The sequence below is a fragment of the Pholcus phalangioides genome, unplaced genomic scaffold (assembly GCF_987345545.1).
Source record: "Pholcus phalangioides strain wild (caught in Gottingen) unplaced genomic scaffold, Ppha-v1.0 ptg000017l_1, whole genome shotgun sequence".
NCBI lineage: Eukaryota > Metazoa > Arthropoda > Arachnida > Araneae > Pholcidae > Pholcus > Pholcus phalangioides.
The window spans coordinates 46,599,070-46,623,499 of NW_028301610.1; the positions used below are offsets into that span (position 1 = coordinate 46,599,070).

Sequence of the window (24,430 nt, forward strand, 5' to 3'; positions counted from 1 at the left end):
TCATTGATTCTGAAATTATCTCTCATTAATTTTGGAATTATCACTTACATTGATTCTGAAATTATCTCTCATTAGTTTTGGAATTATCACTTTCATTAATTCTGGAATTATCACTTTCATTAATTTTTGAATTATCTTTCATTAATTCTGGAATTATCACTTTCATTAATTTTTGAATTATCTTTCATTAATTCTGGAATTATCACTTTCATTAATTCTGGAATTATCACTTTCATTAATTCTGGAATTATCACTTTCATTAATTTTGAAATTATCAATTTCGCCAATGCTGAAAGTATCTCTTTCATTAATTCTGGAATTATCTTTAATTACTCTCATGAAAGGAATGCCACATGCGACCCCTCTCATGAAAGGAACAAATCTAAATTAAAGAAACACAGAAATGAATCGATCTGCCTGTTTTTCCTTCAAAAAATGCTTGATTAAAGCTGCGGAATTTCTTCAATACAGTTTATATGGGCCCATAATTAATTCCAAAACATCCTAAACCATATGGATTCATGCAATTGGATAATATACGACAATACGGAGCCATTAATTTTCATTTTCGTGCTTGAGAAGATATAAATAAAAAGCTGAAATTAATGTTATTGCATGGATATCCACCTCAAAATTGGGTCTGGCTCATTATTTTATATTTAATTTTCTTGGCTTCGTATCTCTAAGCAAACTCAATATTTCAAAAATCGAGAATTCAATACAACTTTTAAAATTATTGATGCGGCGGAAAACCTTACGAAATTTCCGCATTTCTATGCTAAAATCTGCAATTTTAACGTTGATCTCTATGGGGGATCGTGTTTGTTTTCACCGAGTCACGTGGTCTTCCGAGAAAGATGTTGGGGGAAACCGTTCTCAGCACTGCCAAGGCGAAGACCGCTGACGTCATGCTCCCTCCAGTAATATAAGCTCGATGGGTAATGTCTCTGGATCCGCACTTGGCGTCATGGGAAAAAAGCAGCCTATTTCGAAAAATAATTCGCCAAATGTGGAGCCAAGAACAAAAAAAACTTGAATTGGTTGTCGCTTAGAAAAACGTGCAGCGGCGTGCTCGATTATTTTTGTCGAACTAGTAGGACGCTTTATTTATAATTTGCACCTATTAATTAAGACAAATTTTGTTGGTTTTGTAAAGAAATATTTTAACAATGTAAGTTACTTATGATTCTTCACTTTTTTAAAAGATAAATTATGTTGATAGATCTGATAAAAAATATTGGTTGAATGCGTATATTTTTCTTTACGCTTATTCATTTATTACGGAATGTATATATTTTTAGCTACCATTTTTTTTTTCCTTCTACATCATTTCATTAATCTTCTTTCTGTAAACTCTTATTCGGATATTTTTTGATAATTAGACGATTTATTTTCAAAAGACAAATATAACAGACGACAAATGTGTGGCGAGTCCGTTAGATTGAAGAACATGTGCGGATTCTGCTTATTTTCATTTGTGGTGCGCGATGTGATAGTTGTGATAAAAACGGATCCGCGGTATGCTGCGAAAAAAATTACCCGGTTTATTCTTTTTTGAATATTTTTACAGGTTCGTTATTAATTATCTGAATTTATTAATTAAATTCCTTTTTTTTAAAAAAAGAATTTAACCTTTCAGCCGGCCCGTCATTTAGGGGGGGGGCGAGAGGGGGCCGTTGCCTCCCCCCCCCCCGGCTTTTGAAAATACACTACAAGTACAAATGGTATATATATATGCGTACCTTTAGTACATGCTCTTTCCCCCCCCCCCGGAAAAAGTTGAAATGACCGCCCTGCCTTTCAGGAATAATGGTGTGTTGAAGTTGTATTCAAATGCCAAGTCAATGCAAAATTTACGAATCTTTCTTTCATTATAATAAAAAATTAATTATATTTTTACAACAAAACCCTTGTAATATTGACAGAACATAGTAAATGATTACATTTTCAACTGTTGAGCTCAGTATTTTCCACAAAATTTTTTAATGTAAATTATGTATTATTTATTTAACGTAAGCTTTTTCCACAAAAATGTAATCAATATTTTAACTGAGTCAGGGCTTGAAAAATCCAAAATTAATTTAGTCATCAGCCAAACTACATATTTGCCTGTCGTAACAGTTTTTAATAATTTTATTTTCCAAATTAAGACCTGAGGTATATGTATGTACACTCGAGGGTTATAATAAAGATATCGACCCAAATTAATTTTTAAAAAAAATCTTTTTAAAGGACACCCAATATTATTGGATTCATACGTATAAATGCAATACAATACGTTTTTAAATCTGTGATGATGAAACTCTGTATGGATCCACACGCGCACACATTGAAAATGGCAGAGTTTAAAACGGTCATTTTTCTATACACATTTGTGGCAGAAACATACTTAATATCATACTCCTTGGTCTGAGGAATTGAAATAAACATGAATCAATCAAAAAACATTAATTAGTTTTAACTTGGGTGTGAAGAGGCTAAGCAAGGATTTTTCTTAAGAATAACGGCCCAAATTAATTTTCTTTTAACTTTACTGGGACTAGTTGATAAGATTTTTGCAGCCATCATTTTATGAAAATTGTTTGTTCGGGTTTGAAGACCATCGTCTGTTTGAGTTAGTTCTCAACGTTTCCCTAACACTAGTGGTTAGCATCATCAGGAGAATTGATAAAACGACTTTTGATCCAGTTTTAGCAATTCTCCTGATGATGTCAATGTTGAGAACTAACTCAAACGGAAGACAGTCTTCAAACCCAAACAAACAATTTTCATTTACTGAGACTTATGACCAGTTTCCGTGTTAAGATGCATTGTCAAAATAAAAAAAAATTTGACTTCAAATTAGCAATCGCATATGGGGGAAAAAACTGATACTGTTCTTTTTAGACCCCCTGGCGCATGGACTTTGTCAAGCCCTGCTCTAGGTAACAGTCATTCATTTGCTGATAGTTATATTAAGCAAACTGGTCTTTGCTGCATGCTCTACAGAGGTGGATTTATAGCTTGGCCACCTGCCGCTGTGGTGGTTGAGTGGTCATAGTGATGGACTCACATTTCAGTAACCCTGGTTTTTGAGCCCCACCATCGCCGTGGTGGTCGGCTGAAGTTTCTATGATTCTCCCAACTTCGGGGCACAAATGCGAGCTGATCTCCCCATTAAAAAGTCTCAACACAGAGGGCAGCAGACCTACAAACAGTATAAATATTCAGTCATTGCACTTCACTCATTTCACTTCTGAAAAATATGGCAGCACTGAAAAATCAGATGCAACACTAGATATGCACTCACTGTTAGATACACACACACTTCCAGCACAACTCACTAGGTAGTAATTTGCCTATGGCGATAGACCTGAGTTGGCTCCGTTTGAAAAAAAAATAGCTTTTCCACTCTGTGGGCTATTTAAATTTTGTTGCCCTTCTTCCGTTCTAATTTGATGTTCTTGACAACCAGTTATTAAAATTTGCCTTCCTAGGCTAAAGCCTGCTTAGTCTTCCTGTAAATATGTCTTTGATATTCAATCTTAATCCTTTATTTTGAAAACAAGTGTCAACTGTATAACGTGTTTTCCACAAAAAAGTAAGACACTTTTCACTATGTAACTCTTTCTTTTGCTGATATACTATAGTTGACGAACTACTCTTTGCTGTATAAGCCTATACTCAGTCTGTCTACTGAATATGTACTTATTATGGAAATGGTCTGTTGTATTCAAACGTTAAACCATTGTGAAATATGACAACTCTGTTTGATTGCAATTGAACTGTACTTTTCCGTCATAACCATCCAAGCATTTTTTCAACACCAAATTGGTGCATTTTGGCTTGATTCTTTCCTCATGCCTTCGGTGTGATACTAGGCGTGTTGGTGTGATATTCTTTCTGCCCACCTTCGTGAGATACTACTTTACCGCACACCAACTCTGGTCATATATCGCCATACAGCGATTTCCAACCAGTGGAGCTGGGTGGGAAATGGAAACTCCATCCATTGGTGGTTGCCCCAGGCTCAGTAGGTAAAGAACTTGCTTCTGACGTTCTATGCCTGGATTCGAACCCGTGAACCTTAACAGTAACCTTCATAGTGGAAGACGAGCGTCTTACCACTGTACCACTCAGACTCGGTGGGATACTAGGTTCGTCAGAGATGCTGTGGTACTCTAATTCACCTAGGTTATCTGTAAAATCTGGGTCTTTTTTTGAGTGAAAACGTGAAGTTGTCCCCACCCACCCCAACATCATTATCTGTGACTGTGAATCAAACAAATAATTAATTTCTAAAAAATGTTCAATCCAAAGATTTACAAAAAAAAAAGGTCAATTTACTAACTAGGTTTAGTTGCGGCTTAACAAATCACAGGTGTGAGATCGCCATGGCAACTAGAAAATTGAAATTGGCTCCTAAAATTTTTGTATATGCAATTTGTTAATTGGAGTTTAAGAATAGTACAAAATTTTCTGATTTTATGACAGTGCATCTCAAGATTGGAAGGGATATTAAGTCCAGAGAAGTAGAGAACACATTATTTTGAAGCATTTTTCTTGAGCAAAAACCATGTTTCGCTCCCAAGAAATTTAGCTGGTGCCCGAATTTCTTTCAATTTGTCAAGCCCTGGTTCGGTTACTTTCATTGCTAGATATTCTAGTAGATATTGCTAGATATACTAGTACATATTGCTAAATATGCTGGTAGAGACAAGCTGTAAAGAAACCCATCAACAGTGAGGAATCAACTAGTCAGCTTTCTAATTAATTTGTCATTTTTAAAGAAGTTTATAAAATTAATTTTCCTGATTAAAATTTTTTATGAATACATTTAAACTGACTTCCTCATGTTCTTAAATGTTTTTTAAAATCATAAAAAAATTATAATTGAAATAATTACCAATTAGTTTTCAAAAATTGAAGTAATTATATTAAAAATGGGCGTGACAGCATATGCCGTCGTAACCACCTGACTGGCTAACATGTATAATAAATCTAAAATATATGGGTCATTCCCAAAAAAAGTGTACATTCCACATTTTTGAGATTAAAAATTCAAAGTTGAATTTTCAAAATAAAATTGTTCTCAAATTATAGCCAATGACTTGAAGTTTAATATTTCATAAATATTTTTCACTTTTATTTTGTAATATTTTATTTTTTGGGTTTTATGACTGAAAATAATGGATTTATGTTTATAATATGGATATGTTATGTTTATTTTTTTACAGCGGAAATACCGCTGTAAAAAAATAAATATTATTATTTCTGCTGTTTTTACCCATTAAAATAATGAAATCAGCTTTATTTCTTACACATGGGCTAAAAAAAGTAGTTTAAAAAATTCAATTTTTTTTTTTCTGTCGTTTTGATCGGTTTTCATGATTTTTTTTAAATAGCATATAGAAAAGTTTATTTTTTACATTTTTTCAACTACTTAAAATTAATTTTTTTTATTTCTGGCAGACAATGGGTTGATAACTTATAATTTAACATCTTAGTTTGAAGTACTTTTTAATTTTTTTGCCTGTGAACTGCAAAAATGCTTCCCATAACCTTATTTTTTCAACAATTATATAGACAATATGAAAGGTATCCCAGAGACTCCTCTACGACATCTGAAAAACATCCATGCTATGAGGAAATTCAAAAAACACTCCCTCCTCTCCTGGTTTGAATTTTGGCTCTGGCAAAATTTTTAAAATCTGCTCAAAGTGGATGTAAGAGATATCTTTGTCATCAGCTCTGAACAGCTTCCTAGCATCATTCATAGTTTTGAGACACGTAACTTTGACCTCCCCATCATCTTCAATGTCATTTTCGGATACAAAAACGTATCTGTATGTAGATTTATATACACCACCAGATTCAAATTTCACGACCATATGAACACCTGCTTTAATTAGACCAGTTGGCATTTCTTCATTGCTGTTTCCTTTGGAATCTATGACAGTTTTCACTATTTTCTTGAATGTCGTTTTCCACAGATTTAAACTCTGAAATCGATTATGGAACTTCCAGTTTTATACTTCTTTGGCAAGAGTAAGTTTTCTTTTCGTAGCATTCACAGAGATAAGCATTTCTTTCACAAAAGCAAGAGACACCTAGCAATCCATTGCCAGTTGCTACTATTTGGTGGACTGCCATAGTGCCTTTCAGCACAGGTATATCATTCAGTATAAATTTTTTTATTTCTTAATTTTTGATTTCGTGTAATTTTACGTTAGTGGCATCTTTGAGAATTGTGAAAAACTGAGTAGCATCTGATATGTCATTCCCACATGCAACGAATCTATCAGCTGTCCTCATCAACTGCCCCTTTGCCATGGTTTGCTTCAAAAGAATTCCAAGTATACACCACTTGAAATATTTTGCGACATATTTGTACAATAAGTAAAAATTTTTCTTTTGTTTGTACTGAGCACAAGGTCCATCAGAAAAGAAAGTGAACCACATTTATTTCATATTCTTCTTTCGTCACTTTCAAAATCAGTTCCAAATGAGCCCAAATAGATGAAGGTCCATGCTCCAAATTCAGTGACACTAAGCAGAACGAAATTAGCTTCTCACATTCCGCAACATACAGCACACAGGTATAAAGACATACTTGAAAAATCTGGTACTAAAGACATAACGGGGTGAAATGTGATAGGTGACCCAGGGACTCCTGTATAACCTTTGCAAAATGTTCACCCCCTTAGCAAATTCCAAAAACATGCCCCCCACCTCATAGTTTAAATTTTGGTCTGGTAAAATGTTTAAAATCTGGTCAGAGAACAATGGTCTTGCTCAACTGTATACACTCAAACCTGTTTTTGTGCGGTATATGAAAATTTCAATTAAATTAAAACATAATTGACAAAGTTATCAATAAAAAAAAATTAGTAGGTTTGATCGGCCATTTAGTTTTTTAGATTTTTGGTATTTCATCACATTACATAAGTATTGCGTGTGCCAATTGCATTACATATGTATTGAAGTATATAATTCAAAGTTCTTTCATATTCCTGGACTATTAAGATAAGATTAATTTCAAAGCGTAAATTGAAGGTAAATTTATTATTTTTTCTATTCAAATATAAATTTTTAGGATTTTTATTTTTCGACATAATCCCTGACAATGAATAAGGGCAAAAACAAATCGAAGAGAAAGGCAATTTTCTTAGAAACTAAGACTACAATTTTAAAACGAATAGCAGAAGGTGAAGGATCCACAGCTCTTGGTTCCACTATAAGAGGCATTCAAAAACGTGCAGGGGAAATAAATAAATCTAGTAATTGTGCCACAAACGAAAACGCTAAACGAGCATCAGAGAATTAATTAAACAGAAAGCTATACGGTTTTATAATCAGCTGAAGGATTTAGAGCCGTCTAGTTCATCGTCTCACATTGGAAGCCCGAAATTTTCTGCAAGCAGTGGCTGGTTAGTCAGGTTTTTACGACGACACACACTTCACAATCTTAAGATAAAGGACGAAGCTGCATCCGCTGATGAAACGGCCGCTAAAAATTATTCTAAAGTGTTAGCAAAAATTATTGAAGACGAGGGATATTGCCCGGATCAAGTATTTAATGCTGACGAAACTGGGTTGTTTTGGAAGAAGATGCCAAGCCGAACGTTCTTTGCCAAGTCCGAGAAAACTGCAAGTGGTTTTAAAGCTTCAAAAGATAGTAACATTCTTACTTTGTAGTAATGCAACTAGAGCGAGAATGTTTATATGATAATGACGTAACAGAGTGGACATCTGACAGAGAAAAATCTGGTACTAAAGACATAAAATGAATATTAAGTTATTTTGCAAAAGTCAAATCCAAAATTATTGATCAAGCATTAAAATTAAACCTTTCAATGATCTCAAAAGTGTTATCAGATTTAATTTGGTATAAAAATATATTTCCCAAATGCCCATAACAGAGTGGACATTTTAAAATGGAAAAAGTTTCAAGACGAACAAAAAAATAGTTTTTCATATGAAAAAAAAAAATTTCTCAAAATTTTATTGTCAGTTTTATTCATCTATGGCACATATATAAAATGTGATTCCCAGTTTTCTGAAAAAAAAAATTCCAGGTTTACACCAAGTCACTTTCATGTTTAACACTTTTTTGAAGCTGGGACAGCCAGATTTTGATGTTTTGCTACAAACAATGATTTTTAAAAAAAATTTGATACCATCTGAAACAAAGTAAGAAACACTGCATGACAGAGAATTACATGAAAAACTAGAAAAAAATTAAAATTATATACCACCATAGTGTGCTCTGAAATTTTGTAAAAAACATTATGAAGTCTCGGAAACAGTTTGTACCAGGGTTAGCAAGGTTTTGGACAGTACGATAAAAACCCTCCTGTCCAGGTTGGTAAAAAAAACTGGTTTTTTTTGGTTTAAACCAGACTTTGATTTAAACCGGTTTTTTGTTTTAAATAGTAAAATACAATAAAATTAGTAAAAAGTAAGTAATTAGTAATAGTTAAAAACAATAAAATTTCTGAAAAATCATTCAAACTTTTAATAATTAATTAAAATAAAAATTTAATTAACACTATTCCCATATTAATTAATCAATAAATATTTCTTACATTTTTAACAAAAACCAACTTTTGCAATTTAGTTATTTTTTCCTTTAACTAAATGAATTACTTTGTCTTTGAAAATTCTTAATGTTATTATTAACCATATAAAATACAGGTTTCTTCTCCAGTTACTTTCAGTATGTTTAATTAGGAAGCTATTTTGCAAAAACTATAATAAAAATTAGGTGAATATAATGTATTTATTGAAGTATAAATAATTCAGATTTATTAGTGATGATTTACGATATACAGGGTGATTATAACTAAGGTTCTGATTTCAAAACACTAAAAAAAGAACGATAGTTAGAATGACTTGAAAATTGACATGCATATTCCTGAAGAAATAGAATTGTATTTGGTAAAGGGGGAAAAAATACTAAATATTAAATTAATGACATCATCCAACACGTGGGAAATTTGCTTGCAGAATGGAAACGATAGCCAGTCTTGGCAAAATAATAACTTAATTATAGCATTACACGATTTCATAATTCATATAAACATCACACAAAAAATGAAGTAATTGAACAAATAACTACTACTTACTCAAGAAATGTTAAATATGTTGTCCACCGTGTTCTGGCTATGAGGTGAAAGCACAAAAATTCTTGTTCAACAACAGATCAGTATGTCATGATGTGGATGCACTTGCAATTCACTTTTTTTAAACCAAACACGCCCCCACATTAATATTCCTGAGGAACTTCTAACATATAGGGGATGTGCTGGAGATTGCAATTCACCAAAGTTTGCAATCTGACCAGTGTTCATAACATTTTCATGTACTCCCTACAGCCAGAAGTTGCAAGGGTGAAGTTGCATCCAGTTATTGTCAAAATAGGTCTTCAGCTGATTTGCTGGTATTGCAATGTGCATCTTGATAGTAGTTCTATCTATACACTGATGCTGTGGAAGTGCCGAAATGATGTGGTTGTACAAAATAGATTATATTGCTTTCCAAGTACAGCATCATCTACTTGCACATTTTGCACTTTTTCCTTTTGCGAAAGAAACTTCCATTGCTTCAGGAGTATCCATGCAAATTTCCAAGTCATTCTGACCAGTACCTGTTATTGTATAGTTTGAAATCAAAACTTCAATTATAATTACCCTGTATATAGCTGATTATTTTTCATAAATCTGTTACTACTACTATACAGTAGAACCCTGATTAACTGGGCCTAACAGTGAAAGTATATAAAAAACAACTATTGAATTTTAAGACTGGGAGATATACAGTAGGAGATGTGCTACTTATTATGGGAAAGAAAATGAAAATGTCTGAGGTAATGTAACTACTAGTACACTGGTCTTTGTCCTTTAAGGACCACCTGCCCCTAGCATGATGGTGTTACTACTGTTGCTGCTTCTTTGTGAATAGAAAAGAAACCCTGTGAGATAATACACCACTACATTTAGACATGTGATGCAATCCTTATTCATGAATTTGCTAAAGATTGAGCATCAGAATATAGCCAAAGGTTAGAAAATATAGTAAGAATGAGAAATTTTGGCTTCTGTATAAAACTTTAAATAACTAAGATACTTTATATGAAAAAAATATATATATTCAGGCCACTTTTATGAGAATTTTTGAAAAAAACAACTTATACCATCTTATGCCATTTAAAGGTATTCCATCAAAATGTACCCCAAGAATATAAAATGTGGTAAAAATGAAAAAATTTGGCTAATAATGAACCAATATAATATTTTTCAAGGAAAAAATGATATTTAGGCCACACTTTTATTTGATTTTTTGAAAAAAACCAAACTGGTTTTTTTTAAAAAACCACTTGGTTAAAACCAACAACCCTGCTCCTGTCCTAAACTGTCCAAAACCTCCTATTTATAACTATAAGTGAAAAACTTTGCAATTTGATGAAGAGGTAACTTCTATAATCAAATAATAAACTTTATATTATTAAAATTATATTATATTAAAATTATATTATATTATTAAAATTATATTATATTATTAAAATTATATTATTATATTATTAAAATTATATTATTATATTATTAAAATTATATTATTATATTATTAAAATTATATTATTATATTATTAAAATTATATTATTATATTATTAAAATTATATTAAATATAAAATTTTGAAATTCAAAACAGTATGTGCAAAGTGTTACATGACTGATATCAGGTTATCAAACAATTGAAAACTGAACTGTCTTGAGGTTAAATATTAGATTTAAGGAAGCATGAAAGATACAAGAATGGGATAGAAATTTGTCACATGAAAATTAGAAAAAAGCAATAGGGGTCATTCCGTGTCAAGTCAACACAGTGATTTTACTCCCCATCTCAGATTTTGATGAAACTTGGCACAGAGGTAGCCTACATGTAGATAAAGAAAACTACCCAATTTCATTAAAATACGTCAACCCATTTTGAAAATATGGCGATGTGAAGTTGTCAAAATTCACCAAAAAACACCCCACTGCCATAATTTCAAATTGCTGTTGCAACTCCCCTAATTAAGCTAAAATGATGGGACATGTGTCATTTTGCAGCATTTTCTATGGGCTTTTTTATGATATGCAACACAATATGGGTTTGAGATGAAATGTTTTTTTAAAATTTAAATTAAAATTTAAATTTTGAATTTATCGAAAAGCGCATCTTTAAAAAATTTCAAAAAATTATATACAACACTTCACATTATTGTTAACTAATTCCCCAAGTATGAAAGTGGGACTGTCATGGGTTTACTACTTTATAAAATTTCAAAAATACATATTTCACTAAAAAAATTTACATTTTTGTCAAATTTATAGATTTAAGTGAAAATATACATAACTTACCCATAAATAAATCTTTAGTCGTTATTCTTAATATATCTATGTACACATTGAAATTTACTCTTAACACATACATTCAAATGTCACTTGCCAAACCTGATACAAACAGTATATTTTTTAAGATTTACACTGTCTTTTTGAACGCTTCATTTGTTTTTACAGTATCATCCCCAGGAATTTGATATATTCTTCCTGTTGGTGTTACTGGGTTTACTTTACAAAGAACATCATTTACAGATACCCATAGAATATCAGGTTTTGTAGGATATGCATAAGACAGTGATGGGCCAGCTGGGTGAAGGAAAGTAGCTTTAACTTCATCAAGACCTTCGTCTTTTGTTAAAACATAAGCTAGCCACCATTTCCTGTCGTAGATGGCAGTAACATATCCATGAATATCTCTTAAAGCCATTATTTTGTGACTGTTTCAACAGTAGATTCTGTTGTACCTGAAAAAGTTTTTACTAATATTTTTGATGTACTTGATGCTATCGGTATAAAGGCATGTAACCTCTGTGTTCCTTTGATGGTAACAGATTGACTAAAGCGTTGTTCTAGAAATCTTTCAGTTTCAATGTACTCTTCTTGTGTTGAAAATTCAAAGTGTACAGATGTAATGTTTTTAACTACCCGATCAAAAAGTTGTTGTGGAGTAAGAATTTGGTTCTCATATGGCCTCTGCAGACTTGCTTTTGTTGCTAATCTCTTAACAGTGCCACCGACACCATCGGAAGGTCCTTTTCCATGTGCAGAGGCAAAAAAATGCCATTCTGTATCAATGCCAAAATCTTCTTTGTGGAAACATAAGTTTATAAAATTCTCTTTATTCTTGTACTGGGCTGCACTACCATCCGAAAAGCAATATATCTTCTGTACAGTTTGAAATTTGGTTTTTAAAAATTGAATTAGCTTTTTTTGAAAACAGTAAACTGCTATAGTGTTATGCTCTAGACAATTAGAAATTATGACATAGCTCATATGCTCTGTTTTCTTCTCTCCTTTGTAATACATTACAAAGGGGTGCACTGTTGCATGATCACTTGACCAATGATAACTCAGGGCCTCATCTTGGATCACAAAAGTGTAATTCTCAGAGAAGTCACATCTAACAACATATTCACCCTCATTCAAGTTTTCCTTGACTTCATTTACCAAAGAGCTTTGCTGCTTAGCTAGAAAATCATGGAGTATCAGTGTGGTCAATTTCTCAGAAAATAATTCGATAAACTCTGATGATGTCTTCTGTATGGTTTCTAAGTTACATCTGTCTACTGAAACCCATTGTTGAAAAGTGATATTCTCAACCATATTATTATCAAATGAATTTTGTAGTGTATTTTTTATTGGGTCACTTCCTGGGCAAGAACTACAGTTTCCCATAATGCAATGAATTGATGCTGGGTTGCACAGCATTTTTGCCAAACAGTGTTTATAAGAGGCCAATTCTCCATTGGTTAACATACCGAGCTTAGCATTTTCTATCATAAGTTTGACATTTTGATGTGTAGTGCAAACACATACTGAGTGTGTTCCACTATGTCCTGCTAAAATGCAGTGTTTTGGGCGCAGTTCTGCAAATTTAGAAAACCCTATCTTTATTTCTTGAAATTTATCTTTGAAAATTTTATATGCTTCTTTTAAATTGCACAAAATAAGTTTTTAGATATTACTGTTTTATCTCCATCCTTCCCCTTCACAGTTAGTCTTTCTTTTCTGGCATTACTCTACTTATTTCATCATTTTCATAAAAAGAACGTACTGTTTGCACAACTTCTTGTGACAAATTCTTTCCCGGTTTTTGGTCAGGATTTTCTAACATACCTCTTTCCTTCAAAAGCCATTTTGCTTGGCGTACCATGTAGTTAGGAGCATTGAATTCACGCATTATCTTTCTTATACGCCAAGATTCAGGCAAGCAAGTCACTAGCATTACTTTCTTTTTCCTGCTACTAGAGGAAAAGCTAGCTTTCAGATTAGCTATAACAGATTGTTCCAGTGACTCACATTCATTTTCTGAGGAATCCTCTGCATTAGCAAATAGTTGTTTTTTAAGTGCTAACCCAATGCTTTTAAATTTTTTGGTTGAATACTTCTTCATCTGAAGTTTTGTACTACGCACAGGGGACTCTCCTAATTCCTGGAGAGACATATTTAGTGTCTGCACAACAGCTGAAGGTGGAGGAACATAGCTTGTTTCATCATCCAAAAATTTTCTGCAATCATTTTTTCCTTGCATATTTTTCAATGAACCAATCTGCTTCCTACAATTATCACAAATTTTTGATATCTTTGGCATATCAGGAAACATACCACACATCCATTGAGGCACATTTCTTAGTCTCCTTATGTTTTTCACAGAATGATTGTTTTTTTAAAGGATTGCAACATTGCAGTGTCTGATATCTTTCTTTCTCCATTGTATAATATCACACAGATCTCAATTAAAATATAGAAAAAAGTTTCTGAAGAGAACACTAAGAAAATATACTGAAATAATATTTTTTTTTTTTCACTAATACCACACCTCACAAAATATTAACATTTAAAAAAGAAACTTATTACCATCACATTAATCACCAACAACATTCACATCCAACTGCCAATGAATCAGTATGAAGACTGATCAGTCTGCCTATGCCTACAGGCAGTTGGAACCAGTTGGACTGGTTTAAAGTGGCTTAAACTAGTTAAACCATAAAATAATCACCCATCATAGTCACTAGTTGTATTTTAAACACATTAAAAATAAATTTATGAAAGAAATGAAAATTTATTTATGGGTAAGTTATGTATATTTCTGCTTAAATCTATAAATTTTACAAAAATGCCAATTTTTTTAGTGAAATATGTATTTTTGAAATTTTATAAAGTAGTAAACCCATGACAGTCCCACTTTCATACTTAGGGAAATAGTTAACAATAATGTGAAGTGTTGTATATAATTTTTTGAAATTTTTTGAAGATGCGCTTTTTGATAAATTCAAAATTTAAATTTTAATTTTAATTTAAAAAAAACATTTCATCTCAAACCCATATTGTGTTGCATATCATAAAAAAGCCCATAGAAAGTGCTGCAAAATGACACATGTCCCATCATTTTAGCTTAATTAGGGGAGTTGCAACAGCAATTTGAAATTATGGAAGTGGGGTGTTTTTTGGTGAATTTTGACAACTTCACATCGCCATATTTTCAAAATGGGTTGACGTATTTTAATGAAATTGGGTAGTTTTCTTTATCTACATGTAGGCTACCTCTGTGCCAAGTTTCATCAAAATCTGAGATGGTGAGTTAAAATTTATATAAAAATTGTGTTGATTTCACATGGAATGACCTATAGATAGACTACAGAATGAAATTAAACTTGCATAACAATCGAACACTAATAATCAAGCGCAGCTGCGCCTTTTAACATTTGATAGCACATAACTAATTTAGCTGCCTTATCTGTGCCAAGATGATTTCTAAGATAAAATTTGAAAATATTCTTTCAATTGATGTATAACTTGGGGGACACAAAAATTTGTCTTAAACACATTGTTTTTTTTGTCTTTTGATAAGCCTTCTTCCAGTGTTTTTCTTATTGCTGTCCCCTATGTGATAGAGTTGTGAATATAGCTTGAATTTATTCGGTTAAATATTAGCTTCTACTCTCATAAGAGCAACACTTTAAATTTAAAAAAAATTTTGGGTCTTGAAGTCTTTTATAATCATGTAGGTGTTATCAGTGTTTGTGAAATTGTGTTTTGTTAGTCATGTGTAGGTGCTACATAGTGGCCTCATTTTCTTTGGATATTTTCCTTTATTTATAATTAGTTTTTGAAAATTGAGAATGTAAAATAGAAAGTTCACTTGAAAATTTAAAGGAAAAAGTTTGAAAAGTCAAAATAGAACAATTTGCATCAAATAAACATTACACACCTATATATTCAGATATATTGCTATCTAATAAAAAATAATATTTATGTCGACTTTCACAATAATGCAATAATTATAACTGTGACTGCATATTTGGTACCTTCAATATAATGAATTTTTTAAAGAAAAGTGTTTGGGGGGGGGGGACAGATTCGGCAGGGTTTTGGACAAGCACTGTCCTAAATACAGTACCTGTTTCATAATCATAAATGAAAAATAAGATGTGAAGTAGAAATAACATTTACAACAAACTAAAAAATTGAAAACAGTTTATTGAAACAGTTATATATGAGTGATGTTAATTTACTATCAGATTTCCAGCCTAAAACCATAAATTTGGTTCAACAATTAACTTAAAAAAACCAAATGACACCTTTTTGAAATATTTTTGATTTAATTAGTTTTATTTTCTGCTAGTATTTTTTTTTTAAATATGTTAGTATCATGAAAAAAACCCAAAAAATCTAAAGGTTTCCACATAACTTGTTGAAACTTGGAGGTTTTGGACAGTTTCAGACACTTTTGGACAGTTTATCCCACGTGTCCTGTCCAAAACCCCAACCCTGGTTTGTACACTTTTTTTGGGAGTGACCCATTCATATATAATTGAGAGTTAGCACATTATAGGCCTATGTATAAATCAATCTATTATTTCTCTTCTAATTGATTTTATATTTTAAAAAATATTAGCTTTATCAATAATATCTTCTGATTAAATTTGAAGCAAATGATTCCGATTCATATTCACCTACTGATTCATATAAATCCTTTGAACAATTTCCAGCTGGGATTGTTTTTTTCTCTCCCTGATAGTCCACAACCCTGGTCTTTCACCATTTAATTGCTGCATATTTCACACCTAAATATGTGAGCTATGTCAGATTTGTGTGGGTGGAACATAACGGTGTGCCTGTGTCCAGTAGGTGGTACTATCTATCCTCAAAATCGCTAATGTGTGCTAGGTCTGCTGATCATCATAGCTAAGGCAGCTTAAGACAAAATCTCTACCCATGCTGGACCTGTTTTTTGGCACCTCTCTACCCACCTCCCAATTTTTCCCTATCCCAATATTTCTTTAAAAAAAACTTTTTCACCCTTTTATCTCAGAGTTGGCGCCCCTCCTAGAACTCACAGAAATACTTTTCCTTAATTTTTTTTGCCCTTTCATCTTGGAATCAGCACCCTTCCTAGAACGGCACCCCATGTGGCCACATGACTCAAGAGTCACCTAACCTAATGCAATAGAGCTTTTTTCTAAAGGATAGCCAACGCAGAGTATGTAAATTTCAGAAAATCTCATTTATCTGAGCACCATTGTGTATTATCGGGTTCCAAACCTGGATTTTTGTTATGTGAAAATGTTACGACTGCGTAGCAGCTAGATGACAAAACTAGGTAATCAAGCTAGAGTTTTTACAGATTCAGGTTTTTTTTCCAACAGTCTCAAAAATTTTTTATAATTCAAACATATTTCAGTTCTATGACTTTTCAAAAAAGCGCATTTATGTTCTTGTGTTAACGAAGCAAATTTATGCCAAAATGATAAATCAGTCAGTCAGCCAGGACATGTGAAACTTGTCCTATCTCCTTATATCTATATACAGTGAAACTTGTCTAAGACTGACACTGTATGAGGCAGAAACATGTTTTAAACAGAACAAATAGTCTTGAGAATAATTAATGCTTTTTCAATCATAGCAAACCTCTTTAAGAGGGAACTGTCTAATGTGGAAATGTGTGTGGAAGGCATATTTGGTCTATTTGTAGGCCCCAAAGCAGAATATGCCGAAATGTGTGACGTCCGTCACAGAACAACCAGTGCTGTTGCAGAACAATCTGGAAGAATTTTAAGAAAAGTGTAAAAAAAAAAACGCTATTGTGTATATGTGAATTTTTACACATTTTCCCGAACATTTTCAGTCAGCTGGAGGCTTGTGTTGCAGAACATCACAAAAAATTCTGCTTTGGGGTTTGTAGGTACAAAACTGTTAAAACAAAAAATTTTTGGCCAAGTGCAAGTTTTTGTTCTTTGGATTGGAAGAAAGTCGAGTCGTTCTGATCTCCCTAAAGCTGCTTGAAAGTGCAGTTACTCTTATATAGCTGCCAAGTCTCCCCGATTTCTACTCTACCTCCCAGACTCCCGAAAAATTCTTTTATCTCCCGAATTTTGCCTGTGATTGTAAAAATCCGTACATTAAGGGAAAAAATTATTCCCCAAGAATTTACTCCCTCCTCCAAAAAAAGCAACCTGCTCCTTCATAAGCATTTTTGCAAACTGTCACCATTTTGTCAAATCACAAAAAAAGATTTCATTTTTGGGAAGTAAACGCAAAATTCGCCAATCAGCAAGCATCAATTCGGCCTTTCAAAATCCAAAATTAACACGATTGCGTGTATTGGCTTTATCCCTATGTCCGTTTTGCGTCCGACTGAGATTTTTTGGTTTGAGATTTGATTTTTTTAAGAGGTAATTTAACCCAAGGACTTTAAACCTACTGGTTGGTTATGATTGGTGATGGCTTGCTCGGTGTCATGGTTTTTGCAATGGGAAACTTAAAATTTCCCTTTTACTATTAAAAAAATCCCTAAAATGTTTTAAAAGATCCCTTTTAAATTTATTTTCATACGGAATTTGGATCTTTCACAAAACTTCAAAAAACAACAACAAAAAAACAGCCAATAAGCCTATTGGTTACATTCGAGTGAAAAACCCCTTCTTAGCGAGTTTTTACGTCATGAAATAATATTATTGACCAAATTTGATATTTATAGCTTCAGCGTTTTTGGCTGGATGATTATGAATCAGTCAGGATATGTTATTTTTTATATATATAGATTACATATTTTTCAGTTATCTGTGCATGACTAAACACTTATTCATCTATATGAAATAAGTTCTTCCCTTTATTAGATTAAAAGCAATTACTCTAACCCTATCCCTTGGGTATAAAGATGATAATTGTTTAGTATAAGTTGACGACCTCGTGATGCGAGTCCGTCACTATGACCACTCGACCACCACAGCAGCACACAAATATACTGTATAATCTGCAAAGTCTATAGTTTATTCTGCAAATATTCTATTAGACTATCTATATTAGGCAAATAGACTATCTAATAATCCATTCTGCAAATTATATAAAATCCCACAATATATTTCAACTACTTATAACATAGATGTAACTTCCTTGATTATAGAAGCAAGCCTTTGGGGTCATTTCAAATCACCCAGCAAAATGACACCCATAGAGTCAGATTTTAATGATTTTTTTTTATTTGTTGCTTTTACCATCCTTATTAACTGTGTGAAATATTATTTGCATATCTCTAAAACTTATTGAGCAAAAAAATGTTGAAATTTATCAAAAAATGATGCAGATGACTTTTCCGAGGCTCAATTTTTAAGTGGCATTGTTTGAGAAAATAAATCATAACTTTTTCTATTTTCAATATACTCAAGTGATATTTTCACTAAAGTGTTCACAAAAATATACAGAATATGAATAAAAATAATTCATACGCTTACATTTGAAATTTACATGCACAAAAATTATGTAAACTTCGTTTTTGTGGAATTTTTCGTTAGAAAAAATACACTTTTTTTAATGTATTTTTAGACCAGAGGCACAGCAGTTACCAAAACAACTTTTATTTTAAATTTCTCATAAATATATGAAATAAAATACTGGAGGAAAAAAAATAATGGTTTTTTGACCATTAATATATTTATTCTGGCTCGCAACACAAAATTCATCGAAATAAGACTGGATCGCTCCGATTTCAAATCATTCAACTAGGTACTGAAATGCAACCTATCATCCCAGATTCCAATTATTATTTTTTGTTTATTACTTCTACCATTCTGGTTGACCATGCAAAATTTCATGTACATATCTCAAAAACTTTTTAAGAAAAAAATGTTTTCTAACCTCACAAATGACGTCTCTTAGGCTAGCCCCATTCAAGCCATATTATTTGTGAAAATATATCATAACTTTGCAGATTTTCAATACATTGAAATAAAATTTCCACTAAAATGCTCACAAAAAAATGTAGATTATGACTAGGAAAGAAAATTTAAACCTTTGCATTAAAAAATTAGATTTCAAAAAAATTGTTAAAATTTAATTTTTGATTCTTTTTATAATAAAAACACAATGGCTCACCTTTGCTTTTTCATTTAAAAAAGCTCTCCGGCTTTTCGCACAGCATATTCAGTGACATAACTCTTCGCAGATTTTTTTCCTTATTCCATGAAGCAGGGGCCAGAGTTTAAATTTGAAACTTTTCCCTTGTTGTGATGGTTAAATTGAGTCGCTTTTCGAATTAACTCTATCAAAATAATATCATTTGCTTTCTGTTTAATATCTTCATTAAGTGTGCTTTGAGATTCATTTTCTGGTAATTCTTTAAAAACTTTACAAACCTTTGATTTTAAAGTGTTATAGGCAGATTCAACTTTTCTTTTGGCATAGTTTGACCTGCACTGTGGACCTACCCTATGAAGTTTTGATAACTCTTTTGTATGTTCTGTAGAGATGAATTTATTTCTTCAAGTGTTTCTTGTTTCAAAATTGACATTTCCAAGTTAATTATTTCTACATCAATATCACTGTTCATCTCTTCACAATATTCAGTTTGTTCACCTAATTTATTGATGTGTTTATTCACTTTGTCCCTACAAGCATGGCATATTTTTTGCCCTAGAATTGATTTCGTAAAACCATCTATTTCATTTATTTTCTGTGAAAAATACAAGTTTAATATCTTTAAACCTTTTATTTTTTTCTCATGACATTTAAAAGGATTAAAGTATGCTTCCGGGTATATTTCATACTTTGAGAAAAAAGCTCTATGATGCTTAAACACAGTAGGTAAATGTTCAGAACTTGCTCCACTCCTCAAGATCAAAAGATTGTTGTCCGATGGACCCAATGATGTAATGGGTAACAGATTTTTCACTTTTGCATAACACTTTTTATGACAGTCAGATCCAGTTTCTTTTTCAACACTATAAATTTCAAGTGTCTTTTCTGACATTTTACTTTGAATTACAAAATGATGATATAAAATATTTAGCTCAAACGGAAATTGTGTTATCATAAGGAAAATTTGCTAACCCTGGAGTAGGCTACTCTATGGAGCATATTCTCTGTCTTGAGCAAGATCATAATTGAGACTTGCATTATTTGATGGGGGGAGGGCAGTTTAGTTCTAACACTTTTGTTTTAGTTTTCTCAATGAAGCAGCAGCAGTGACTTTATCATCACCTGCTGGGATGATAGTCTTATAATCAAACAAGACATCAGCTGCCCTCTGAAGGACAAAGACCAGTGTGCTATGGTTTATATCTTTACAGAAGCTATTATTTTTTTTACAATCATCATCACAACAAGAAACATCACATCTAATATATCCCCACCAGGCATTATATACATTAGGTTTTAATTCTACTCTCTTCCCTCTGCCTCAGCTACAACAATCAGGTTGTATCTGATAATTATTTCATTCTTTGTGATTTGATGCCTCATATTCTGGCTTTTTATCAGCAATTTTAAATTATTTCTTGTGAAAAATCTATAGGCCTGCATAAATATTATAATGTAGAATTTCTTGCCACACAAGTATAACCATTTCATATTTATCATATATATTAAATATATGTCTATTAAAATATATGCTGTTAAAATCAAATTAAAAAAAAATTAACTGTTTTAGTAAAATAACTGTATAATTAACATGTTAAAAAAACTTCAAAATACATTTATATATATGATTAATAATATTATCTGGATTTCTCAAATACAAAATAATTCTTTATGCAAAATTATAATATCAGATTGCAAAAGTTCGCCTTTGTTGCATCATAAGAAATATTTATAGATCAATTAAAAGTGAAATTAATTATTCTTTTAATTATTTGGAATTTGAACACTTTTCTAAGAATCTGAACATGAACGTTTAATTTAAAAAATTATATTATTCAACAATAAATGAATTTATTGTAAGTATAAATTTAAACCAAAACCTTTTTTTTTTCACCAACTCTGATTTGACACATTAGATTAACATTTCTAATTATTTCATGAATTCATTTAATCCTAGAATTTTAAAATTTATTAATTGTTTTGAATTATTTGCATTAACTACTTGGAGTTCGGGTTGCTGTGTATTTATAATTGACATCCATACCTATTTTTTATGGGCATATTTATATGCTTATGTCAGAGAGCTACTTCGTTGGGTAATTTTTGCCTGTTGTGGGGCTATTGAATTTGTATTTAATAAGGTATTTATATCGATAAGTATTACAAACTTACAATAGATATCTTATTTCCTGAGCATGACTAAATATTGTCAACCTTTTAAAGTGCAAATTCTTATTTCATAATTTAAAATTTACCATGGTAATCTTCTTTGGCCATGTTCTTTGTTTAAAATTTATCACTAGTTTCTATAAACTACAAACAATAGAAAATAATTTAGTTTTTTTTCCTGTTGTTTCTTTGATATTAGAATGGCCATGGCTACTGGTGCCCAAGCCAGTAGTGAACAAACAGAAGGTTCATTTGATGAAAAGCTTTGCAAAACACCTATGGTGAGTAGAAATATTTGCAGTTGCAAGGTTTTAAAAACTTGTTCAATTAGTTTTATCAAAAAGAGTCTTGTTCACAAGAATTGTGTTTGTCGACAAAAACAAAAATCTTAATATTGTCAATTCACCCTAAATAATATCTTTTATTTTTTACATTACTTTCAATTTTCCTGTGTTCTACATTTTTTTTTTTTCAAATTTCTTACAGTTTATTCCTCCAGCGTTAAAGAAATTATTATCTCATCACAAAAAAATTGACGTTGTTGACACATTAGAGCAGGTAATTCATAGACTGTTTTATCGTTTGGAGGGTATCATTGTTTGTATAATATGACGTGTGAATATTCCGTGTACAATATTTAAAATTAGCTGATATCAAGAACATAAAGTCAAAAATTGAAGCATGCAGCCAAATAATGGTCTGTTGCATTTCAGCAAACTCAGTTTTTTGACTGAATAATGTTCCACATCAGGGGTCTGCCCAGCCAAAATTTGGGTCCGGTTTTCGGACCCTTCACAAAATTTTGGATACGAAATTGAGAGCCCTTCACAAAATAAAAATTAACAAAACTATAACTTTAGCATTTCATTTCTTTTGTAATAGATTAACTGTATTAGTTTGCTTCCCACAAAATTATTTTCACAAAATTAATGACCCTTTTCACAAAAACAGGACCTTACAAAAAAGTCTGGGCAGACCCCTGCCTCTACATCTTCCATTACACATTCCTAAAATAAGTTCATGAAAAGTTAATTTTTCTATTTTCTTTTATGCATACAACATCTTCGGAAATTATCACACATCATTAGAAAACTCTTTGTAATTGAAAGTATGCTTCTTTTTTTTTAAGTCAATAGTTGCGGAGATATCTGCTGTGCAAACAATTTGGGACACCCTGTATGTTATGGTAAAATAAACTGTTTTTTGGTTTTCCTTGTATTTACTTTTCACTTTTGCTTTCCTTTTAGTTTCTCATTGAATCCGAGTTAGCATAAAAAAATCTGCTTACTAAAAGAATCTGAGTAATAAAAAGTTATGTAGACATTATATACCGTGCCATACTGTGAATCTTTATCACTGCACTCACAAGATTCATGCACCAGATCATTCGAATCGATGATGTTTGGAAAAATGGGCTCACTGTGAGGACTATCACTAATTAACCATACATGCACCTCTCATACACATTCCTCTTCAGAATTTCTAACGAATATGCACATGCCAGAATGTGTAGCCCTAATGTATCTATATGTTAAAGTTGCACTTGTTTCGTGTTCATGCTGCCATCTGTCTCCCATTTTCTGAAGTAAAGACAGAAATACTTGAATTTTCATGCTATGTCAGTATCATGTTGTAGATCCGCCTGCTCTATGCGGAGAAACCTTTTTTTTTTAAATGGGAGATTGTGAGGACTGGGGGTATATATACCACCTTCTGATTCTTAATAACCAATTATCTATACATAAGAATCGATTCATAAGAAGCGTGTTAAGAATCAAGCTCCTAAGGTAATCGCGATGCAATTGTTAAGGTCACGTGACGATGGACAGGCCGAAACATTTCCCTTACGGGAAATTTTGCCACTGACCAATCAGCGCCTAGCTAAAAATTAATGTGGTGTTGACAAGATGGGGGGAAAAAAGGAAAAGAAATTTTAAAATGGCGCTAGCCTGAAAAAATGGCGGAGTTCATTTAACCCTAGATTCATAAACATGCATGGGAGATACACTGTTCATAAACATTTGTCTCTGAGACGAACATATTATATTGACGATTTTTGTTTTATAGAATACAAGGAGCAACAAAACACTTTAAATCTGAAAAGCTATTTATTAATCATTAATTTTCTGAAATGAAAATGAACACAATAGTTATTCTGAGCAATCAACACATAATAAACCGCTGTGATCCATGCACATGAATTTTTTACATTGGGTGCAACAGAACCAATGCCTTCTGCGATTTTATAATCGCAGAAGGCACAAATTTTTTTCTGAGATCAACAGGGTTGTGTTTGATCAACGGAAGAAGTTTCATTAAGAACTTCTGCAATTTTCCCCCGTTTCTGCAATTTGCACCTACTCTACAATCGCAACACTATTCATAAACATTCGTCTGTGAGACGACCTACTCACTAACTCCATTAGCATAAGTGCACTCTGACATGCGACAAGCGCAATACTAATTATTGAACAATCTAGGAAGGTACTTAGAAGTTCATCTTTCTATCTATTTCGCTTTAAAAGTTACAAGTGTTTTGTGCAGTCTGTGAGACGAATGTTTATGAATCTAGGGTTAAGGAAATGTAAACATGGTTGCAAAAAAATGATAAATGCATAATGCTTTTTTTGAGCCATGTTGCAGTAAAAACAGAAACATATGCATTCAAACCTCGTTAGTGCGTCACCCGGTTAACACGTCACTCAGCTTACCGGGTCACTTTTTGGAAGTCCCAATTGTCCTCAGACAGGAATTGGCACAGCTATGGCTTACTCCGTTTAACGAGTCACTCCGCTTACTAACTCATATTTTTGCTCTC

At 32.1% G+C, this 24,430-nt stretch overlaps 1 protein-coding gene across 4 annotated transcripts in view; it reads left to right on the forward strand.

Moving 5' to 3' along the window:
- The first annotated feature begins 957 nt into the window (after nt 1-957).
- The window catches only part of LOC149073969 (E3 ubiquitin-protein ligase Mdm2-like), a 39,039-nt gene continuing 15,566 nt past the window's right edge, over nt 958-24,430 (forward strand). Inside the window, exons 1-3 of one of the 4 annotated variants that reach the window (XM_089247044.1) lie at nt 958-1,171; nt 21,812-21,893; nt 22,099-22,170. In XM_089247044.1, the coding sequence (XP_089103170.1) occupies nt 21,813-21,893; nt 22,099-22,170 (153 nt within the window). In that variant the 5' untranslated portion in view covers nt 958-1,171; nt 21,812. Of the gene's footprint in view, nt 1,172-1,483; nt 1,571-21,811; nt 21,894-22,098; nt 22,171-24,430 lie in introns of those variants that run through there. The other 3 variants (XM_089247043.1, XM_089247046.1, XM_089247045.1) reach the window with 3 other exon arrangements.